At 46.5% G+C, this 24,815-nt stretch overlaps 1 protein-coding gene across 5 annotated transcripts in view; it reads right to left on the minus strand.

Annotated features, from left to right (window-relative positions):
• Positions 1–1,846: 1,846 nt before the first annotated feature.
• The window catches only part of CENPF (centromere protein F), a 52,947-nt gene continuing 29,978 nt past the window's right edge, over positions 1,847–24,815 (minus strand). For all 5 annotated transcript variants that reach the window (XM_079761352.1, XM_079761348.1, XM_079761350.1 and 2 more), the window contains exons 13-20: positions 21,712–24,519; positions 20,315–20,467; positions 17,595–17,771; positions 17,100–17,261; positions 9,787–9,952; positions 8,227–8,682; positions 6,197–6,375; positions 1,847–2,750 (exon numbers count right to left, since the gene is read on the minus strand). In XM_079761352.1, coding sequence (XP_079617478.1) covers positions 2,553–2,750; positions 6,197–6,375; positions 8,227–8,682; positions 9,787–9,952; positions 17,100–17,261; positions 17,595–17,771; positions 20,315–20,467; positions 21,712–24,519 — 4,299 coding nt within the window. In that variant the 3' untranslated portion in view covers positions 1,847–2,552. The remainder of the gene's footprint in view (positions 2,751–6,196; positions 6,376–8,226; positions 8,683–9,786; positions 9,953–17,099; positions 17,262–17,594; positions 17,772–20,314; positions 20,468–21,711; positions 24,520–24,815) is intronic.

The following is a 24,815-nucleotide window of genomic DNA, read 5'->3' on the forward strand; positions in this document are numbered from 1 at the left end:
GTGAGGGGGCCCTGGTAAGATGTGCCCTGATATCCTTCCAGATCCAAACCAATGTGTGAAAATGACACTGTGGTTCCAACAAAATAGATTGTCATCAAATGAGGAAAACCACAAGTCTCTAAAGGTTCGCATGTGTGCAGGGGTGGAGGGGTGACTCTTAGGAAATCAGACTCTGTTAAAATGTGGGGTTTTACTCCCTTCTCGTTGAAGTTGCAGTCCCTTTGGACTCTTGATAATCCCCCAAAACACAGCCGTCTCAGTGCCTACAGAATATTCAAGACGAAAGAATCATCTCAGCCAACCCCCATATAGTGCAGATGAGAATTCAATTCCTAGACTTCTGGGCTTGGTCTATTTCCTCATAGATTTGTCAGCTGGGATTTTATTTGTGACTCGACTGTTTGTGAGGTATTTCAGAGCTGGGACTGTAGAATACTTTTCTTTAAAAAAAAAAAACTTTTTAATTAATTTCATAGAGGAAGGGAGAGGGAGAGAAACATCAATGATGAGAATCACTGATCAGCTGCCTTCCTGCACACCCCACTGGGGATTGAGCCCGCAACCCGGGCATGTGCCCTGACCAGGAATCGAACGCTGACCTCCTGGTTCATTGATCAAAGCTCAACCACTGAGCCACGCTGGCCAGGCCTTACTTTTCATCTTACATGCAGCTCAGCTCCTAGTCTACACATGTTGTTAGGTCAAGGGAATGAACAATGTCCTGGCTGTCCCTTCGCAGGGTTATGAACATGAAAATGGCAGGCACGCCGAGGATGCCCTGTAACGAGGAAGGAGCCGCAGCTCCGGCCCACCCAGGAAAAGGTGAAGAGGCTTTCAAGGACCCACAGGACGACTCATCCAGCCCTTCTGAGTGGAATCTTCCAGTCACTGAGGACAGCCAACAAAGCTGATGAGCTGGCCCCAGCGAGGTCTGTACGGGGCCATGCCCTTGAGCACATGGCAGCCTCGGGATGATCTGTGATAAGGACCCTGCACCAGACCATGGCCTCGAGCAACCGGAGAAACAGGAGGGAAGTCAGGGTATCAGCTTTCAGTACATGAATACCAAGCAGCATAGTGTCACAGCAGCATTATCCAACAGAGGCCACCTTGCAAAGGACGAGGTTAAAATACAAATGAACACGGGTCAGGGTTTATACATCCATCTGAACCGAAAGCCAAGAGCAAATGATCTTTTACTAACTCGTGTCCTGGAAAATTTTTTACCCTGATTCAAGGACACAAGGTCTCGGTCCAAAGTTTTTAGATTTGATATGGCTCATAATGCCTGCATATTTTCAAAACCCTGTCATCAGCCCAGCTGGCGTGGCTCAGTGGTTGAGCGCTGACCTATGAACCAGATCATAGTTCAATTCATGGTCAGGGCTTGGTCCCCAGTGTGGGGTGTGCAGGAGGCAGCCGATCAATAATTCTCTCTCATCACTGATGTTTCTCTCTCTCTCCCTCTCCTTTCCTCTCTGAAATCAATAAAAATATATTTTTAAAATAAGCCTGTCGTCAAAATGAGCTGGAAAATACCACATACTTATATCCTTGCTGATATGATTTAATGGGGAGATACAATATGGTAGATGCTGGCTGGACACAGTACATTCCCATATAATCTTCATGGCCTATATTCCGAATCGCCTTTTACTATAGCCGAGTATGTTTACCCACTACATACACTAGTATCACTTGCTAGACTGGTTTCACTTTTGTAAGAGGTGTTAGAAGTTGGCAAGAAGTGGTCACAATATTCATAATGCATTTATATTTAGGAATCATTTTTACAGAAACAAAGGTGATTTTTTTTTATTAGGAAGAAAAAAAAGCTTTATTTTAATACAACACCACTGCTTGTGAGAATGTACATCAAACTGGTCTTAAAAAAACAAACAAACAAAAAAAAAATCACAATGACAGAAAATTTGATATATTACATCTCTGAGGAGCCTGCAACCAGGCCACTTGGAAATCAACATACAGCTCCCACCACCACCACACACAAATATGTACATGTTGTATAAGCAAAGGTTTAGAAAACACATTGGAAGAGAAGGGTGGACACAGCCATATGTGTGTATGTGAGCATGTTTTCCTTAGGAACATGTAACATGGTTTTTCCTTCATTTTACTCAGCTCAAAGAAATTCTCCATCTGAAACTATCTCATGCCTAACACTAAATAGAGGAAACAGCACAGGCAAGTTTGCATTTCCCTGGGAGGTGTTCACTGGAAGTATAAAATGTTTTGCTTTTTTTAGTATAAAATCCACACACAAACACAAGTTATATGATATAATGCTTTGCCACTCAATGCAACATTACAAAAAGCCTTCCTTCTACACTACAATTTCCAGCTCTGAAGAGGAGTATAATGAGGAAGGTGACCAGGGCTTCCAAACTTTCCTAATACTTCTAACGGGGGATCCAAAGAGTACAATGTAGTTAGATGGACAAGGAACTGTTTTCTTCCCACTGACAATGTGTCCCTGACCACAGACAAGCCCCTGTCGGCCACCTGCCGGGGTCCTAACACACAAGTCTCTTCTACTGAACCCGACAGTTCTCATTGGACTTGGTGCCAGCTTCTGGGCTGGGGGCGAGCTGGCCTCGCTTGGACCTCAGGCCCTCCCTGGGGCTGCCAGCCGAGCGTCTCTCAGGAAGGTTACTGACCGAGAGAGGTCTCGAGGGAGGTTCTCGGAAGATGCTGCCTGAATCCGCGGGGCTTTGCTGAGCAACCTTGACCTGTAACACAAGCACCTTTGTTAGAGTTTCGATCACATTCACATTTGTACAGCATGAAGAATCCTTTGTCATCAAAATTTAGGCTATTCTTCTTCCCTAGGATTTGTACATAGTTTTACCATTTCTTCTTACCTAAGAACAGGCCCTACCTAACAGCTAGGACGATGTCAAACAGGACCTCTGACGAGTCACCTTGCAAACTGTCCTTGATGCCTCTGATGGGCAGAGACATGCTCCCAAGGCCAGTGTGACACCATCAGACCAGAGGGCAGCTCTCTGAGGGTAAAGACTATGTCCTCCTTACCTCTTGTGCCCACAATATGCTTGACTACCCAGCAAACCTTCAATATACACCTCAGAGAACCCAAACCAGCTTCCGTTTACCCTAACTGAACCACTTCTGTCATTCAAATGAGAACAATCCAATGAGAAGTACCACTTCCACAGGGCATAAGCTTGATCTACAACATTTCAATGGCCCACCACCTGTTCCTCATTTAACGGCGCTTTCCTCCTGCTCCCTGCATCATTGTCGGCTTCCATATTGGATTTGGATTAGAGCCGAAGGGCAGCCATCTAATAATCACGTCTGATGTTAGTAAATCTCCGTTCTGATGACCGGTCTTTTAAAAGCCAGGAGGATCTCAGAAAATATGAGACTTAGAAGCCAACGAGAGTCAAGACTTTTTTGAGGGTTACCCAGTAGCGAAAGAAGACAGGGGGTTGGAGAGAAAGAGGAACAAGACAGCTGACGGGCACAAAAACTCCACTTAACCAAAGTTAGGAAGATCTTTAAAAAACCGAGAGGACGGGCCCTGACAAGGGCCACGCGTGCCCAGCACCGACTGAGAAGCAGCTCAGCGACAGTCACTTCCTGCACGGCGGCCGCCAGGGCCCTCCCTCGGCAGCAGTAAGAAGAAAGAATGGAAATTATGTCTCCATTTATATTCTTTCCATAGGAAGAATGTGGCTTTAAAAGGCAGCTAAATACTTTTCATTACAGAAAACATAGCAAATCTGGCCAACAGATCAAATCCCTGGAAAGCTCACCCCGACCTCAGATTATGTGCAGGACACGTAAAAGGAGCAGCAGCCCTGAAGGGCCAGGACCAGAACTCAGTGGAAAATCACTGTCATGGAAAGTTGAAGGGAAAAAACAGAGTTTTATGGTACTTTTTTAAAAAGTAGAAAGTGATATAAAAGGCAGGCGTTTCCCTTGAACCCATCAGATGCAGGAGAATCAAATTTCTAGGTCCACTAATAAAATTCTTCCTTACCCCCAGTTCAATAGCCAAGGTCCATTCCTGGACTTCCCCCACCTCTAGGTTCAATTTCTCTGATACTGGGTTGAGGAAATTAGAGTCTGTGATCAGTTTAAACTATGGATTTGATCCTCATGTTGGTCAGTTAGCCTCAGACTGTGAACAATGAGATGAGGTCAAATGCACCAGGTACTTAAACTCCTTAAGGGCACAGAAACCCTGACTGTCTTACAAACTATGTCTGCAGCCACAGGAGGAGAAGCCGAGGATGCGGACAGCTTGGTGAAAATGGACCTCATTAGAAGGAAAAAACTCAAAAGTCCCACTAAAGTGGTGACTGACTGATGCTGCAGTGACGCTTCACCATCTTCCCAATTCAGTGGCCCATCCACCAGCACCAACCAACCCCAGGTTCAGATCAACTCCGCACACGTCAGGCTCCCTGGTCCCCAGCAAATTAGGAGCGCCTGGGTTTATTCAACCAGAGACATAACAGAGACTGACCCTCACCTAATCTGCACTTCACCCACTTTCCCCTCTGAACTTGTCAGATGTCACTGAGGGCCCTGCTAAATGACCTAGGGAATCATCTCGCTCAAAACTCAAGCCAGTGGCTTCAGGTGAAGGCTCATAGTCCTGGGTTTCTGAGCAGCCGCTTTAGGAAAATGATGCCTTGCTCTATATTTTTCAAACTGAATAATAAAATATGCTTAACAGATGAGGCAAGCATTTTATAAGGCGACTCGGAAAATGCTGAATTAAATTAAAATTCAGCAGGCTGGGTTTTGAAGTTTGCATCTAATCACGAAGTCTCCTATAACCTCCTCTCAAGAGGGACTCCCCCCCATTCATTTGCACACGTGCACAAAATTGCTTAGCAATTCATAACCGCTGGTGCCTCCTGCCGCCTGTAGCTAATACAGGGGTCGCAGATCTGCAGGAAACCATGGTTACGACTTTGCGCTCAACAGATTCAACAGCAGTGTGGAGAGCAGGCCCCCTAGTGTGCAAAGTCTGTTTTCTAAAGTCTGAACTCCACACGCAAACTGCTGTACCATCACTTACTTCCTCATCAGAGGAGGGAAAAGTGACCCGTTGATGATTTTGTGAGATAATTTCCTAGCACACCTTTAAAACCTCTATTTATTATTGCAGTCATTTCAGGACAACAGCAACAGCTCCACCCACTCAACAAACATCTGTTGAATGTGAGATGCTGCATTCGACATGGGACACTGGGAAAGCATAAACATAATCAATAACCTCACAGCCCTAGCTGGTTTGGCTCAGTGGATAGAGCTTCGGCCTGCAGACTGAAGGGTCCTGAGTTCGATTCTGAACAAGGGCAAATGCTCGGGGTTGCAGGCTCGATCCCCAATAGGGGGCGTGCAGGAGGCAGCCCATCAATGACTCTCTCTCATCATTGATGTTTCTATCTCTTTATCCTTCTCCCTTCCTCTCTGAAATCAATAAAAATATATTTAAAAAAAAAAAAGAAGCTTACAGAACTCACTCTGCAATTTAGAAGGCAGACTTTCAAGCAGGCAATTACAATAAAGTGGACTGGCATATCATAATGGGAGTCTGGGGTACTTACTACCTAGTCATGATTTTCTGCTTTAAGAGCCAAATACTTCACTTGATCCCCTAAGTGTGGGACCAGCAGCATGGGTATTCGTGTGCACTGAGGAAGGAGCAGCTGCCAGCCAGCCATGAGGAACCGGCCTGGCCCCGTCAGGACCTAAAAGCCTGACTCCTGGATTGAGGTCAGGGCTCATCTTACAGGTAACAGCTTTGGTCGAGCTCGGAAGCTTCACTCTTTAGAGCACTGGTTGCTTTATGGAAAAGCTCTCGTATGGTCAGTGGAGAGCCAGGGCCTACCGCAGTATGCTCGCTGCAGTGTTTTGTTGTTACCAGCACCCAAAAGCTAAATCTAAATGTGAGAGGGAGAGAGAGGGAGAGGAAGGAATGGGGGTAATTGATGGAGGAGGGGAAATCCTTGCACAAAATGACAGAATGTTTCTAATACAGACCTGAATGAGTGAAAGAAACTTTCAGACCTTTCCTCCTCACCCCTGAACTTTAAGAGCTCCTGAGTCAGAGGGCGCAGTGTCAAACCCTAGCCCTGGTAGCACTATCATTTGCTAGATTTCAAATGGCAGATACTTGTTCACAGGCGTTTACCTTTTGTGATCTGCTGCCACCAGCTGTTGGTTTGGAGGCCTCAGCCTGGTTCTCTTTGTGGATATTGGATGGGGATGGAGTTAACTTCTGGGCAGCAAGGCGGGGGCTGGTCCTAGTTGCCATGGTTGTTCTTCGCAGGACATAGGGACTTGTCTTTCCCGTTGGGATATCAGCAAACCCTAAGGACAAAAAAAACTGCCTGTCAACACTGCCAGGTCCAATTCTATCCATAATGGAAAAGATATGCACTAGGTCACGTTTTAACAGATAAGCGGGACTCCGAAACGCTTTCTCCTAGCTACAGAGAACAGAGATTACCTTCTCAGTTACCCTGGGAGTCGTCACACTGAATGAATAACTATCTATCTAACTAACTAACTAACTAACTAACTAACTAACAGGTTTTCTTTTATTAGAAACATAAAAAACCACAATGGGAAAAGAAGGGGAAAACAGAAAAATATTTTCCTGCTTCTATGAGGATCTCTATACTTGTGTTTTTCTAAGATCGAAAGAACACACCAGGTAGGCCCTGTAAAATTTGGGTTGAAGGGGGTGGTGAGGAAGAGGGTAAAATGGAAAGAAAAAGAAAAATGAAAAGGCCAGTTGTTGTTTCTGGAGGAAAGTGTAAAATGCTACAGCTACTTCAAGTGACTCCCCTCGGGTGAAGACCAGGAGGGGCAGAGATCTGACCTTGCTAAGCGGGATTTCAATCTCACTCTGCATCCATCCCTTCCTTCCACAGAAGGCCCCCACGTGACTTGTGATGACAAGAGAAAGTCAACCCAAGGACACTAATGGACAGGATTATCACACACTATGGAGTGGCACTGACTAAACTAAACTAACTAAAGCAACATTTGGTTTGGTTTGTTTTTAACTCTAACTACAAATAAAAACCAGTAAGGAGAAAGATATCACTTTCTTGGAGTTAGATTTCCTAAGGGCTAGAGTTACTTAGAACAGTTCTTCTCAACCCATCTATGGCAAAGAATCAGTTTTGATAATTTGGGGGGTGTGGGGGTCCGTAATTTCTAAATCTGCTATGGAATGACACTGTTGTATAATACAGTAAGAATGAATCAATAGAGAAATGATTATGTGCTTAGATGTTGTGACAATGTCAAACTGCTATGAAAAATTGAAACTCTAACTCTTGATTTTTGTATATTGGTGTGTTCATTTTTTTTTTTGGGGGGGGGGTGGGTGGAGGGGTCATGAACCAGTAACAACAGTTCCCCGTCCCTGGGCCACACTTGGGAGGACAACTTAATAATAAATAAAAAAAAGCCTTGCCCTAGCTGGTTTGGCTCAGTAGATAGAGCATCGGCCTGAGGACTAAAGAGCCAAGGGCTCGTACCTCAGTTGCAGGCTTGATCCCCAGCCCCAGTCGGTGTGTGTGTGGGAGGCAAACAATCGATGTGTCTCTCACATCAATGTTTCTCTCTCTGTCTCTTCCCTTCCCTTCCACTCTCTCTCTTAAAAAGAGAAAGAAAGAAAGAAAGAAAGAAAGAAAGAAAGAAAGAAAGAAAGAAAGAAAGAAAGAAAGAAAGAAAGAAAGAAAAAAAGAAAGAAAGAAAGAAAGAAAGAAAGAAAGAGAGAAAGAAAGAAAGGGAAAAAATATCCTTGGGTAAGGATTAACAAAAAAAAAAAAAAAGGTGGTACATGGCTCCAGCCAGGGGGCCAGCATATTCGGGTCCATCCTCCAGCCCTTACTACAGACAGGAAAGCTAGGAGGGTGTCCTACAGTTGGGGACTTTCCAGCACAGGAATATCAAATTCCAAACAAGTTTCAAATAGTCACTCTGCAAATGGACCAGCGGTTTCTATAGTGGGACATGAGCAACTAGGTCCTATTTGGTCTCATGACAGAAAGGAAAATACATGCCTTAAAAGTAGGCGACTGCTTCTGAACTTTAGTTCGTACAGTTGCACAATAACCTAAAACTCAATGCTTCTCTTTTGCATGGGAAATGCCATGTGGACTTTGAAAAGAACACAGATAATCTTATTCTACAACTAAGCCATACCTTTCTTTACAACTTCTGGAAGCCCCTCAGGCTCAAACTCGGCGTCTTCTGAGTCCTCTGCAGGGTGAGCGCCACTGCGGACCGCCTTCCGGCTTCTCTTAGGAAACGTGTCTGGGGTGGACGGTGCTGTCCCTCCCCCATCCTCCCAAATCCCACTGTTCCTTTGCCTTTTGCCTGAACCTTTACTTTGGCCGGATGACTTCTGCTTTTCAGTAACAGAAGGGACTGGAGGCGATCCCGGGACAACTGACTTCGGCGAAGGAGAACTTTGGACATTAGGTTGAGATTGTTGTGTTTCTAACATCTCTTTGGCTCTCTCCAACTTCTCATAGCTTATAAGCAGCGAACAGTATTTATCCAGATACTCGTCTGCCTCCTTGCTTTTCTCTTCAAGGGTTTCTTTCAGTTCTTTCACCTCGGTCATTAATTCATCTACATTAGCATCCACAACAGGACCTGTCAGAAATCACACACGTCACTTCACATTCTTCTAGTTGACACTGGACATCATAAAGCAGAAAACCTTAGGCTTGTATTTTTTATTTTATTTTATTTTTCACAAGTTGGGGAGATATATCTATACATGTTCTTAGAGTTTAAACAACCCTCATTTGGGAAGGATCACATCAAGGTAATATTCTTATTAGGACAGCTTACATACCCAAATTGAGCATGTATTTCTTCCAGCCTATCAAACTTTCTTGTAGTTGTTCATGAGATCAAATGGACTAATTTAGCACATCCCTTATGATCCCAGTCCATTCTTTCCAACATACGTGAATGAACAACGTAAGTTGGTAAAGAATATGAAGTCCCAGTCGTGACAGCTCTGGGAGGCAGAGGGGACCTGTGACAAGGCAGGTCCAAAAGGCTCTGAAAACCATTTGTAAACAATGGAGAGTCTGATGGACAAAAGCTTGGGGGAGGCTATGAAGTGGGAGTCTTGGCAACTCGTAGCTGCCATTAAATCCATTAGAAAACCTCCTTAGAGCCCCATATACTGAGGACTCTTCTCAGCGGGAAGACCACTGACACACCCTGCCCAGCGTGGTCCAGCAGAGCCATGCATACAATGCTCGCCATCATCTTTGCACACGGCAAGCGGCATTCCCCTCGGGCATAAGTGGAGAAAGGTTATCTTTTCTTTTCTTTTTTATCACCACTCCCAAAAATAAGCCTCCCACCCTCCCATGTGGCTGAGCCATGAGGATGGGCCCAGGATGACCAGAACCAGCTGTTTGTAAGTTGCCAGCACCAGCTCAGAGGCCAATCTGCCTGTGACGTAGGAGCTACTGAGAGGGACATCATCACATGAAAACTCACCCTGGAATGGCTCACTAGCAAAAAAGTGCTGCCAAGCTTTTTACGTTTCATAGAACATCCTATTTCAAAGTTCAGGGTTCATTCTGAATTCTATGAATGACCCCAAGCTGAGCACAAAACTCGAAAACTGGAAATGGACAACTGCTGAGAACCAGCGGGCAGTAATAAACAGAGTGCTAAAACCATGCCTGGCACACACACCAGCGAGCTGGCCTGGCCATGCCCAGCTGACCCCACCTGAGTTTTGTTTCTCCCGCGCAGCATCTTCCAGGCGAGACAGCTCTTTCTGCAGCAGCTCCTTTTCCTCTTCCAGCTGCTTACAGGATTTGATCAACAGCTTGATTTTCCCCTGGGCACGCTCCTTTTCCTTCTTCAGCTGACTGGAATACTTTAGATTGTCCGTCTACAAAGCAAAACCTTGAATTTAAAACCTTCAACTTCTTTTAGTGAGCACATAGAAAAATAACCATGAGATATAACTAAGAATCATATATTGTAAATCTAAGATTATGTTCAAACTGAAACATCTAAAGATGAATGAAACAATTCACCCTTTCTACTCAGTTTTCCAGGTCTCCCCAATAGACAATGGTTTTGTCACTTCCCGTCTTAGCATCAGCAAACATAGAGCATGGTGCTAAGATAATGTTCTCTTACGTGGCTCACGCTGCCTGTGTTTATCCAACACGAGGCATGGATAAGAGTCCATGGACATATTCTTGGTGGATCAAAAATTCTCAGAGAATTATGTTTGCATTTGTAATCTCCTGCTGGTGCAAAATTTCAATACCTAAGATAGCATTTGTCTTAGTCACACCAAGTGAAGGCTCACAATACAAATTTAAGTCTTATATATAGTTCAACTACAAAGTGAATAGAATGGTGAGAGAATTACGGCACCATGCACTTCTCAGCAATGCAAGTTCAAGCTCCTTCACCACAATTGCAACATCCTAAAAAAAACTCTGAAAATAATTTAGAGGCAAAACTTGATTGGATACCAAAGTATTTCTAGTCTTTATTTATCCTACCTTGTGAGAACAGTCACATATTTTGCTACAGAAATAGGGGTTGGTATGATTACTACCCGAGAGCCTGCTAAGATATTATTCTACCTAATAATAGAGTAACATGCAAATTGACCGTACTTCCGCTATGCCCGCGATTGGGCCGGGAGGCACAGGGGGGCGGGACTTGGGGTGGCCGGGGTAGCCGATTGGGCTGGTGAGAGGAGCGGGGGGCGGGGACTCGCGATCGGCCACTGCGCTGCTGGGCAGGGACCAAATGGGGCCGGCAGGACGCTGAGCTCGCGTCGCCAGCGGTAGCGCAAGCTCAGCGTCTGCGCATGGCTGTGCTGCGGTCCAGCGGGCAGTGCGGCGGGAGTAAACGGGCCTCCGAGGCCGCACGCATGCACGCGCCCCCGCCCCGGCCGGCTGTGCAGCGGGAGTTACAGGCTCCCCCGCCTCCCCGGTGCCACGCGCACGCACCACCGCCCCGGCTGGCGGTGCGGCGAGACTTAAAGGGCCCCCCAGCGCCGCGCGCACACGCCCCTGCCCCAGCCGGCCGTGCGGCGGGACTTAAAGGGTCCCCTGGCGCCGCCCGCACACGCCCCCGCCCCGGCCGGCCGTGCGGCGGGAGTGAACAGGCCTTTGGGGCCCGGAGCTCAGCATCCGCGCGGCAGGGAAGGAACCAGAAAAATGGATCTTTCCAGTTCCAGATGCTGACAGCCCTATGGGTGCCGGGGTCCTCCACCTGCAGCCCCCAGTCGCAGCCCATCAGCCCCAGTCGCAGACTGAAAGCCTCCTGCCGGCAGTCCAGATGGGACCAGTGTGGCGCCGCGGTGGTGGGTGTCAGCGGGCATGCTACAGACATCAAATCACTGCCACCGAGGCCACCCCCCACACACACACTCGCAAGTAGTATGGTCCAAGGGGGTGACTCCTAAGGCAAGGCTCCCATGGCAGCTGATGTTCACCATGCCAGGTGAGGAAGCCAGACCTGAAAGCCCAAGCCCCCGAGTACCCGAACTGTAGGGCGTCGTGGGCCAGGGCCCTGAGGAGGCCCCAGGACAAGCATCTTCCCAGAGGCTGTGCAGAAGGAGGGGAGGAACCTCTGGCTAGAGGCCGGGGTGAGGGATGCTGGCGTCTTTGCAGGCCAAGACAGGGCTGAGGGACCCCCCCCCCTCCTGCACCCCCATGCACGAGTTTCGTGCACTGGGCCTCTAGTATAATACTAGAAGCCCAGTGCACGAAATTCCTGCACTCGGGGGTGGGAGGGTGAGGGGGGGGTGGGAGGGCCCCTCAGCCCGGCCTGCACCCTTTCGCAGGAGCCCTCGGAGGATGTCTGACTGTCGGACATTCTTAGCATTGCCTGCCGCAGTGGTGGGAGCCGCTGCGCCCGCCAGCTGTGAGCCTGGTTTCGCTCCCCCTGTGGGAGCGCACTGACCACCAGGGGGAAGCTCCTGAGTTGAGCGTCTGCCCCCTGGTGGTCAGTGCGCATCATAGCAACCCGTCATTCCACTGTTTGGTCGATTTGCATATTAGCCTTTTATTATATAGGAGGATGTGGCATGTGCATTGTATTATGTAATATCTAAAAAAATGCAGAATTCTAAAATAAATTAGCTTTAAGAGTTTCTGGTAAGAGATCATGAATATATAAAGGCAAACCAAACTATTAAAATAAAAGAACTTGAGCACCATAATCATGTTGCTAGTGATTTAATTCTCTGTGTATTTCACCTTGAGATCTTGTATTAGCAATGTTGCAGTTCATCTGCACTTGTGAAATTTTCTATTTCTGAATCCAACCATAATTGGATTGGAGATGGATTAGTTCCATTTCAACAATGCTTATCAACTGGGTACTTCATTAAAATTACATGTGATCTGAATAGACTCAACAATGTACCATTTTGTACATGGTATGTACACAGACATTCCCCACAGTAAAACTGTCAAAGATTAAAAAGGCAGAAAGTGAAGATTTTACAGGCCAAGATGGCGGCGGAGGTGAACGGCTGATCTGCTGCCTCGCATGGCAGTTTTGGAAAAACAACTAAAAGATGGACTGGTGAGCACGGCGACTCCTGCTCGCGTCTCCCCAGACCGGGTGGCGGCTCCTCTCAGCCAGCACCGCAGCCGGGGCCATGAGCTCGTGGGCGCCGCGGCAGCTGCTGTGGCGGCGACCGCGGACTCGGCGCAGCGGCTCTCGGTGAAGGAAGAGACCATCTTTCTGCGAGACGGGCCCACCCGCGTCACCGACCTGGCCCAGCTCCCCACTGAGATCCTCGGGGCCCCGGAGACCGCCAACACCGACTTAGAGGATTCTTAAGACTTCCTGTCTTACACTCAAGTCCTCTAGCCATTTTGAGAGAGGAGAACTAAGAAGGCAGCGAAGTAAAACAAAGGAACTTCGCGCACAACAATTTCAAAGTTAAACAAAGGAACTTCGCCGCGCACAGAGCGTCTGCCACCCAGAACCACAGGAGAGCTGGCTGAATGGTGGATTTACAGCTAAGAGAGAAGAGGAAAGAGCGAACTCTGGAGAAGCTGAGGTGCGGAGGCGCGTGGGTCGGGGGAAGGGACTTGTGGCTTTTGTTCCAACCCTAGGGGAGATTAGCTCCCCAGACGCCTGCGGGAAGAGGCTGGACTCTCGGCCTTCCTGTCGGAGAGTGGGAGTGACTTCCTTGTGGAGGTGCGCCCAGCAATCAGTGTTTGCTGCGCTGGAGTGCGGAATGAGGGGGCTTGGGAACGTGGAAAACAGAAAAAGCAGACTTGCAGCCAGTGCGGTTCGCCTCGCCATGGCCTGGTGGCACCCTGAGGCCCCGCCCCGCCCTGAGACCCGCCCCGCCCTGGGACCCGCCCCGCTCGTTTTGCAGGTCCGCCCTGCACGTCTTGCAGGCACACCTGGGCTCCAAGCAACGGCTTTTGCATGTGGGTGGCCTGCCCTATGGCAGCTTGACCAGATAAACTGCGGTTCTAGTCGGACTGCTCTAGGGACGCTCAGACAGGAGGAGGAAACTGCAGTTTTTGCCGTAAGTCCTGCTGAGTGGTCTCAGGTAGTAGCTGACCTACACACCATTGGAGACCCAGAAACGAGGGCATCTAGTGGTCGGTGTGAGATGACACCAGATTTCAACCACTCGCATAAAGGACACATTCCAGAGGCAGAATCAATGAGCGCCAAAGCCTTGCTGCACCAAGACCCGGCCCATAAATCTGTCTCCTACATAGCAACTCTTCCTTTATAGACACAGAGGATCTGCACGGCCAATTGGCCTGGAGGACAATTCCTCCCAGCGACACCAACAACAATCAAGACTTAACTATACAAAGGAAGACCAAGATGGAGGCATAGGGCGGAAGCCTGATTGCTGCCTACCACAACAATTTTGAGTCTACGACGGGAGGGCGGAGCAGACACCATCCAGAACCACCGGAGGGCTGACTGAGCAGACGCTCTACAACTAGAATAAAAGAGAGGGGTACTCGGGGTGATGCTGATGCCGGCGACCCAAAGATCACACTTTAAGAACTACGGCTCAGACGACACAGTGGCGGCCTGGAACGTGCTCGGCGCAGTTCCCCCGGCGGTCTCCGGCTGAGGGGAAGGCCCCACTCGCTGCCGAGCACGGACAGACGAGCCCCTGGGAGTCATGGGGTGGGAGACTCCGCGCTTGCTGACCTCCGAGTCCTTCAAGAATCTCAACGCCCCGGAAGCGGCCAGGTGCGCACGCTCGGTGACTGGCCACCGCTGCAGACCCAAGGGCCGACGCAGCCACCCCGGACCAGCCCGCTGCCGCGCACCGGACACACCGGAGCTTCGCCGAGCCCGCCGCCCAACGAGTTCTGCGGCGGCTGCCCTGGAGCTCTGAGAAAATGGCCGAAGGAATTACTGAGATGGAATTGACCAACAGGAAATGGGATCAAGAAGACGAAACCCCGCTGGGTCCTGGATCCGGGTGAAGCCGCGTGCCCCTGGGTCTGGGTGAGGCTGGGAACTGGGTCAGGGTGGGGCTGGGCCCCGGGTCCGGGTGAGGCCACGTGCCCCTGGGTCCGGGCGAGGCCATGCGCCCCTGGGTCCGGGTGAGGCTGAATCCTGGGTCTGGGCGAGGCCGCGGGCCCCTGGAGCCGGGTGAGCCCTGGGCCCCGGGTCCGGGCGAGGCCGCGGGCCCCTGGAGCCGGGTGAGCCCTGGGCCCCGGGTCCGGGCGAGGCCGCGGGCCCCTGGAGCCGGGTGAGCCCTGGGCCCCGGGTCCGGGCGAGGCCGCGGGCCCCTGGAGCCGGGTGAGCCCTGGGCCCCGGGTCCGGGCGAGGCCGCGGGCCCCGGGTCCGGGCGAGGCCGCGGGCCCCTGGAGCCGGGTGAGCCCTGGGCCCCGGGTCCGGGCGAGGCCGCGGGCCCCTGGAGCCGGGTGAGCCCTGGGCCCCGGGTCCGGGCGAGGCCGCGGGCCCCTGGAGCCGGGTGAGCCCTGGGCCCCGGGTCCGGGCGAGGCCGCGGGCCCCTGGAGCCGGGTGAGCCCTGGGCCCCGGGTCCGGGCGAGGCCGCGGGCCCCTGGATCCGGGTGAGCCTGGCCCCGGGTCCGGGCGAGGCCGTGGGCCCCTGGATCCGGGTGAAGCAGTGCCCCTGGGTCCAGCCGAGACCAAACCAGAGGGAGTCAGACCTGCATTACCACCATTTGTCCACCATCCAGAGCTGAGGGGTCAGTGCCGACATGTACTCATAGGGAACCGGTGGACATTGATATTGGGTCTCAAAAGAACTGTTGGTCCAGAAAGAAACTCACTACAGACTGATTCATTTGCCTGTCAGCATAACTATTATTGCTCGTCGCACATTCAATTCTTATAAGTATATCTATAGTGACACATGATTTCGCTCATCTAGGGGAAATGATGAACAACATAGACTGATGAACAAGAACAGAACCAGAAACAAGGAGGCATCGATCGGACTATCGGGCCTCAGAGGGAGGATAGGGGAGGGTGGGGGGAGGGGGGAGAGATCAACCAAAGGTCTTGTGTGCATGCATATGAGCCTAACCAATGCTTAAGTTCAACAGAGGGTTGGGGCATCCAAGGGGAGGGGTGTGGGATGGGAATGGGGGGATGAGGACAAATATGTGACACCTTAATCAATAAAGAAATTTAAAAAAAATAAAAATAAAAATAAATAAATAAATAAAAAGGCAGAAAGTGAATAAATAAAAAAGTAGACCTGAAACTACATCTTTCCATTATTAAAACTAACATATCTCATTTTGTAACAGAACATCATTGATCATTAACGTTATTCTAAATTTTGTGAGTATGTATTATTTTTAATATATATATTTTTTTTATTTCAGAGTGGAAAGGAGAGGGAGACAGAGATAGAAACATCAATGATGACAGAGAATCAGTGAGCAGCTGCCTCTTGCACGCCCCCTACTGGGGACTGAGCCTGCACGCCCCCTACTGGGGACTGAGCCTGCAATCCAGGCATGTGCCCTGACCTGGAATCGAACCGTGACATTCTGGTTCATAGGTCGATGCTCAACCACTGAACCACACCAGCCAGGCTGGTATATATTTTATTGGTATATTTCCTTCACCTTGATAAGTGTATATGAGCAATAAACCTAAGAAGCTAATACCTAGTTTTCTGTTTGAATATATTCAATATACAATTAGTATCATAATCTTTAAAATTTAAATCATCTTTTAACAAAGGCTTTTATGGAACAATATTTATTATCCAGCTTCATTATTATACATTCTGGATGGTATTCATTTTGTGAAAATTATCTGTAGAAATCAAAACATCCCTTTACAAGTAGAATTCCTGAAGCACCACCTCCAGTCTAAGAACCCTGGGACTAGGGTTCACCTCCTTTTTATCTAAAGAACACAGTTTTAGAATCCCTGTGTGGAGAGGAAGAGGAGAATGCACACCTACCTGTGCCTGACCAAATGCTCTGCCTCACCTTTGCCAAAGTGGGTTTGGTGACAGCAATGAACGTGGAGACCCATCAAGCAAGAATTTGGAATTACCACCAAATTATTACTTAGGGGCCCACCCTAATCTGTCAGTGGTACAACTTTCACCTCCATCTTGAGAAGTCCTGAAGTAGTTTGAGAGAATTCGCTGAGCAGTGGATGAAGTTCATATATGCAATGAGACTGTAGGCCATCCACTGACTTTTAAAAATAACTCAGCAGAAAATTGATGAGTGATATTATTTTTAACTGCAAAAAACTTTTTCACAAAAATTAAAATGAAACCTTGTAATTCAATACCATTAAAACCACGGTGATTCTGCATAAGCCATTCAAGGTCATGAAGCAATGAGAAGTACACATATTGCCCTGCTGGTGTGGCTCAGTGGTTGAGCCAGGGGGTCATGGTTTGATTCCCAGTCAGGGCTCATGCCTTGGTTGTGGGCTCAATCCCCAGTGTGGGGTGTGCAGGAGACACAGCCAATCAATGATTCCCTCTCAGTTATGTCTCTCTCCTTCTTCCTTCCTCTTTGTAATCAATAAAAATATATTTTTTTAAAAAAGAGTAAACATACCTTGGTTCTCTTCAATTCCTCTAAAAGCTCGGTGGCTGCTTTCAAAGAGTTATTGAGTTCCTCTTTACTAGACTTCAAGAGGTCGATCTCCACCTTTTGGGAACTGAGACACTCTTCCTTAGACGTCAACTTCTCCCGATAGGTCTGGATTTCCGTTTCATGCTGGGGCAGAAAATGCTACTTTAGCCAGGAGGCTCAGCTAAAAACATTGTAAGCAAAGTGAACTAAAAATAGAACTGCTGTTTCAAGGGCCAATTCAAATGGTCTTTGCGCCTCGCACTCCAAGATGGAAAGGTATTTTTTAAAAAGCAGTGATGAATGAGACATGTGCAGGTAACGGAGGGAAAGGTAGTGAGAAAAACATGATGGCACCCTTCCTAAGGTCATATAGCATAATAATGATGCAGAACTTTGACCTTCTTGCAAAAAAATGCCTCACTTCCATGGTCAACACACACAATCCAGCTCCCCCAGTAACCAAACTTCGCGGGTCACCTGTTTGTTTGTATCCAGAAGCAAAGTTTGGTGTTTCTTTTCAGCTTCCTGGAGCTGTAGCTGGTATCCAGCTATTTCTTCTCTCATTTTCTCTAGCTTTTCCATCTGGTCTTTTTGTAGGCAATCCAAGCTCCTTTTCAATTCATGATTTTCTAGCATGAATTCCTTCAATTGACCCTAATAAATAAAGTTATACAATCATGGGAAAATAATTAAGAACCTTGACATATGTCTTCAGGAAATATGAGTACTGAGGGGGAAGAGAATAGTTTATAGGCAAGACAAAAATCTATACAGAATAATGCTATAATCCTTAGCAGTGTATTCACTTTAAATTGCAACTTCATCTGCAGTGACATATCCCCTGTTCTAGCCCAGCCACCTCCTAGGTCACTTCCAGTGGGACCACAGAATCTATGAAACCTGACTTCCACTAAACCACTCTGGGACTATACCCTCCTGGCTACCAGGTTCGCTTATGTAAGTGTTTCCATTGCAGTAACTCCTTGACCTCATCAACAGCACCACCATGACGACCTCCACATTCCAGACTTACAGTTTTCTTCCTTGGCCAGCTTAGATTCCATGTTTTATCACTTTAAGAATTTCCTTCCAAATGACCTGAACTCTTTAGCCCCCCTCCTCTGTGCAGGACAGGCAGAACCCCAGCCCTGGGGGCACCTGCCTCCCCTGTGCCTGATCCCACAGAGAGAGCTGCCTCTATACGAGTCTATACACATACTATGTCCACTGCCTCATCTCCTATTCACTCAACCCACTCCACCTCGTTTCATCCCAACTTCTCCTGAAATAGCTTTTCATGGCATCGTCCACCTCCACGTTGTAAATACAAGGAACACGCTTCAGTCCTCATCTCGTCTGACCTGTAAGTAGGATCTGAGGCTCTGACCCTCCACTCTTGGCTGTTGGAACACGACTCGCTCCTGCTTGGCCTCACCATGGCTTCTGTTTCCCGGCTTGCTCTTCTTCCTCCACATCACGCTGCACAATGGGGGATCTCTGGGCTTGGTCTGTATTTTCTACCACTGCCTAATTCTGAAATATGACCTATATTCTGAACTAGCCAAATGAATATATCCACCCCAAAACTTTCCTTTAAACTCCTGCCTCATGTATTTGGTCACTTCAGACTTTATTCTAACACTTTACCATGGCCTTCCTTCCTCCCTAATCTTTTCTCAGATCACAGATCACTTTCCATCTGATTTCGGCCACAATGGCTTCCTTTCAATTTCTAAAAAACACAAAGACTTTACCACACTGCCCCCTAGACCCACAAGGTTCCATGCTCTAGCTGGTTCTTTGCGGGTCTGACTCCTCATCCTGCAGGCAACATTCTCTGATCACCCGATCTCAATTAGGTTGTTGCCTATCCCCACAGCCCAATCCCAAGAATCTTATTTCTTTCATTTATAGCACTTAACCGTTTATAATTATTTCATATTTCTTATTTAATGCCTTACTGTGTGTCTAAACCACAAGCTCTATGAATACAAGCAGCACAGGAGAGCTACGGGTCGACATTCTATCCCCTAACCTTACCAGTGCTTGTTATTTATAGAATGAATAAAATGAATGAATGAAGCCACAGCAAGCTAACACTCTCATATGTATAAACTTAAGGTTAAACACCTAGCAATTTTTAGAGCCTATAAGTGAAGTACGAATAACAATATTCTTGGGATAGTCCCAAGATGCTCAATGCCAAAGATTTCAGCAGATGCGATACTCAAACTTATCAATAGGAACTCCTACACAGCATTGCCAGAAAATTCTTTGTCAATTTCCGAGATTAAACACCAAAAAATTTAAATTTTCATTAGCTTAAATATAGTACTTTAAAGAAAAGTACAACTTTCCCCAACTTCTTTCTGATACAGGCTATTACAAATGTCATTTCAACGTTTTGTGATTATTCAGGTTCATAATCACAACTCTATTCCGCTATCCTTTCCTAAGTATTCCTTAGGGATGAAGCTGCATGAGGACCATATGGACATCTGGGAGTGGCAAACAGGTTTCCCTGCATCTGCCAGCTCTGCATGCACGGTGGCTGCTACCCAGGACTCAGTGTTAAGAAACTCAGGAGGAAGGGAGGCAGTGTCTGCTATGGGAACAGCAGTGGGGAGTGGCAGCCCAGATGCTATAGATCTGTCACATTAACCCGGCTCTAAAATAGCATCCACGACCGGTTGGTGTGGCTCAGTGGTTGAGCATCGACCCATGAACCAGGAAGTTATAGCTCGATTCCCAGGCACATGCCCAGGTTGCTAACTAGGTCCCCAGTAGGGGGTGTGCAGGAAGCAGGCAATTGATGACTCCCTCTGATTGATGTTTCTATCTCCCCTCCCCTCCCGCCCCGTCTCCTTTCATCTCTCTGAAATCAAATATATATATATATATATATTTTACAGTATAAGGGTCCCCTTCCATGAGAAAAAAGTACTTAGGGTCCCCTTCCATGAAAAAAAAGTACTTGGGCTCCATGACAGGTCTGGCCATGTGTTCAGAGGCCTCTTATGACTCCTGGGTTCATGACAATGCTGGCTGGTGGAGATGACTGCAAACCTGATTGTGACATACGCGTGTGGTTATTTTTCTCAAAAGCTAAGAAAGTTTGGTACATTACAAAAGGTCTTACAAAAACAAACAAGGAGAGGGTGCACATTGAATTGTCAATCTGTCACAGAAAAGCTTACTTTGCTGTTCTTTATTTCTTCCGACATTAAATTTAATTCTTCAGTGAGCCTGTTTTTCTCCCCATTGAATTCTTCTTCCAAACCCGTCATTTTCTGCATCATCGCGTGCATTTCCCTCTGCAGCTCAGTTTCCTTCAAAGTCATAGCGTCCACCTGAAATTTAATCTTTCATCAGGACCTGCTTCTAGTTTTCTGTTTTGATCAAATTAATCCCTCAGATACAACATATTCATGACATCACTTCAGGCTTCAGTAAGAAAATGGGACCCAGCTAAACCTCCTTTTACTAATCCACTCAATTAATACGCTCAAATCCTACTGGGGAGCTTACCTTTTCTTCTCAGCAAAGATTTAATAAAAGACAGAAATAAGGAAAGGAATAACAAGAAAAGATAATATTACTCAGTATTAAAATCCTTCATAAAGGCATTAATTTGAATTAAACTTAAACCTCAGAGAATACTGTATGAGGCAGCGTCTCAGATTTTTATCATTTCTTGGATCTCTACTAATCCTCCAATGCCATACTGCTCTGCAAGAAACATGACTCTGATCAGTTCCGGCCAGCTAAAGCTCTCTTTGTTTGCATCTGCTCCGTGACGTTGAAACAGCCTGCTATAGTTTTTCTAATCATCTCTACCAGAACCGCCATCTCTTGCTAGCCATCCAAAAACTTGAAATTCTTGGAAAATAAAGTTATGATTGACTGCATTTTCTGGACACACCCTTTCTCCTTTAATATTTGTCCAATAAAAATGTGATTCGATGAAATCACTTTGCTAGATCAGTAAGCAAGCAAAGAAGGCAAAAAACTTAATTTTTCATTAATAAGTGAGCCTCCTGAGGGCAGATCTTCCCTTTAATCATCAGCTTACAAATAACAGGAGACTTAAATAAGAAAATACAAGAGAGGGGAACTGAAAGCACAAAATCCCCAGGATACACACTAGGAGCCATGAAGGTTCTGCCCTGACAATTATATCACCATCCTAATAGGTCTTTCTCCTAAAGGCAGCCCAGGGACAAAGGGGATCCCTTCTGATTCTAACTAGTATATGTTATACCCTTTATAGCAGATTCTCACCTGTGCCTTGGAGGGTACTATTCTGATGCATTGTGAGAAAGGGAAGTGTAATGAACCAGGAACTGTGCATGACCCAGAGCTTCTCCCATGTCCAGGTGCCACATTGAAAACCTGGACCAATCCTTAGAAGAGTCCCAGACAAATGTGTCCCAAGCAAAAGAGTCACTACTACTGGAGCCAACTCAATGTCTCCCAAGTTGAAGACCTTTAAAAAGTTTGGTCCAATACTGCAGACACCATCCACAGGGAAATATAACTCACCCAGTGGTTTCCCTCCCTCATGACAAGAGAAAATGTAGATAAAGCCACTTACTTTTTCAACAAAGCATATTTTTTCCATTTTTGTCAACTCAAGCTCTTTCTCCAGGTCCTTGTAAGAAGTCTGCAGCGCTTCGAAGGTGTCCTGCAAAGTGTCATTTGTGGACTGCAGCCCTTGGATCTTTTGCTCCAGTTCCACTGTGAGATTCTCCAAGTCTGCTTTTTGCTTCTTCCAAACTTGCTGCTCTCCTTCCACTTGGGACAGTTTAGAGACAAGCTGCTCTCGGTCTTGGATTTGATTTTTGAGTACATGGATTTCTTCATCCTTCTTCTGGAGTCTCTGTTTGCCATCTTCGACTTCTTGAATGAGGCCATTCACAGAAGATTGCAAAATAGTGTAATTACTTTTGGCCTCATCAAGGCTTTGCAGCAACTTAGACTTCTCATGTTCAAGATAATCTACTTGACCACTCAGATCCTGTTGTTTGGCCTTCCAGGTCTCTTGGTCATTGCACAAGGCTGCCACTTTCTCCTTTAGCTCTTTTAATTGTGCCTGAAGCCTCTCCTCAGCAATTTTAGATTCTTCTTTCAGCTGAAGTTTCTCTTGCTCTCTTACTTGCAGCAGATTTTCAAATGAAGAATTTAATGTTTCCAATTCAGATACTCGTCCTTGCTCTTTTTGTAATTCTTTTGTCAGATTTTCTTTTTCTGAACTTATATTGACAAGGTTTAATTCCAAATCTCTCAGATTTGGGGCCATCTCTTCTATTTTTGCTTTTAGGGTATCAACCTCTGCTTTGGAGTTCTCAGCCTCCAGAATCACACGCTCGTGGTTTTTTCTTGACATCTCTAGTTCTCTTTCAAGGTTTTCAACTCTATCCTTAAGCAAGTCTGCATGATGCTTACTTTCCTGCTGCTTCTTTTCACCAGTTTCTAGGTGGATTTTCAGCTTTTCGATGCTGTTTCTCAGCTGGTGCACGACCTGCACTGGGGAGCCCAGGCTCTGTGCTCTGACCTCCCTGGTTTCTTGGTCATCAAACAAAGCTGACACCTCCTCGTTCAGCTCTTTCAATTCTGTTTGAAGCATTTCCACTGCAGCTTTAGATTCTTCTTTTGTCTGCATATTTTCTTGCTCTTTTTCTTCTAATAGATATTTTAATGAAGAGAGTAACGTGTCTAATTCAGACACTTGACCTTGTTTTTCTTGTAGTTGCGGAGTCAGATTTTCTTTTTCAGACTTTATTGTGACAAGGTTTGATTCTAAAGCTTTCAGGCGTTCAGTGGTCAATTCTATTTGTGTTTTTAGGGTCTCTACCTCTGCTTTGGAATTCTCAGCATCAAGAATTACCATCTCTTGGTTTTCCTCCGCCATCTGCAATTCTCTTTCAAGATTCTCAAGTTTATCCTGAAGCGAATCATTCTTACGCTCACTTTCTTTCAGTTTCTCTAAGACGTGGAGGTGCTTCTTTTCATCAGCTTCAATGCGGACCCTCAGTTTCTCCATGCCACTTCTCAGCTGATGCACCTCATCTTGCGTTGAGTTCAGCCTCATGGCGACCTCGCCTTTTTCCATTAGTGCAGCCTCCAAGGCCTTGGCAATGGTCAGCTTTTCCTGGTCCAATTCATGAAACTTGGTCTTTAGGCTTTCAGATTCCCTTACAAGCAATTCTTTCTCATTATTCAATTGTCCGATTTGGTTTTCCAGCTCACTTTTTCCCAAAGACAGTGCGTGTGAGTCCTTTTCCAAACTCTGCAGCTGCTCCTGCAGACGGACATTATCTGAGGACAAATTCTGAAGGAGCTGTGTTTTGTCCTTCAGCTCATCTCCCATCACCTCAATGTGCTGTAGACACTCCTCTTGATGAGATTCCAGCTCTTGAATTTTCTCCTTCATTTTTTCAGACATCAAGTCCAATTCTTTATTTTCTTTTGACAAAGTATCTAATTCCCCATGAAGCCTGTTTCTCTCACTTGTGAGCATAGAGAGTTCTTCCTCAAGATGGCTTATAACTTGCTGCTTAGATTCATAGTCTTTTTCTAATTGCAGCTTCTCTGTTTGAACTCTCTCTATGTCAGCTTCCACAGAGTGGGCATGATGTTCAATGCTGCCTTTCTCCAACTTGATCCTCTGCAGCTCGTTTTCCACTTCAAGAAACCTCTCTCTCCAGTGGTCGTTCACCTTGGCTACATTATCTTGAGTAACTTCATGTGACAATTTAGCTGTGCCCATTTCTAAACTACAGTTGAGGCCTTCCAAACTTTCTACTCTCTGGTGGAACTCCAGGTTATCACAAGAAAAGGATTCCAATTTTTCCATTAAATCAGATTTTTCTTTCTTAAGTTTCTCAATGGTTTCCTCCAATTCTTTGCACATTTTAATCTTGGTAGTTAGTTGTACTTCCTGTAAATTGAGTTTTGAATCTAACTCTTTTATTTCGCTTAGCAAAATTTCAACATTTTTGTCCCGTTCCTCTATGACATGAAGTAATCTCAAATTCTCATTTGATATCTCTTTTACCTGCAGCTGGAGATTCTGAGTGGTTACCTGAGCCTCTAGAAAATCCATAGGTACCAAAGGATTAGGATCAGAAAGGGATGACTCAGAAATGCATTCTGGAAAGTCCTGGGTTTTGTCTTCCAGTGGGGAATCAGAGCTGGTTTCTCGGGACAGCTCCTGAGGACTTTCTCCTGCCTGCAGAACTGCCTCAGGCTTGGTGCTTTTCTCCTCCTCTAGACTGAGGTCTTGCTGAACCTCTTTTTCACAAATTGGATGAATGTCCTGCTTTGGTGCTCTCTTAGTTTCTGAAGTAGTACATTCTTCTGATTTGTTAGTGTCACAGTTATCATTTCCACCCTGAATAGCCTGCAGTTGTAATACATAACAAGAATGCTTTTTATGTTTCAGGAAGAATCATAATAGAATAAATAGGCTTAATTATTATTTTACAGCAACTGGCTTCTTACCTTGGCTAAATACATCTCTTCAAATAAAATATTTCCTACAATATTCCCTTCTCTCCATCCAAATACTCCACAATTAAACAAACATTCAGTAAGTGTTCTCTCTGGGCAAGGCACTGGTAAGGTCTTTATCATGAAGACAAACCTCCAGTTATTTAATCATCCACATTGGCATACACTTAAATTTCATATATTGTT

This window comes from Cnephaeus nilssonii (genome assembly GCF_951640355.1).
Source record: "Cnephaeus nilssonii genome assembly, chromosome: 21".
Taxonomy (NCBI): Eukaryota; Metazoa; Chordata; class Mammalia; order Chiroptera; family Vespertilionidae; genus Cnephaeus; species Cnephaeus nilssonii.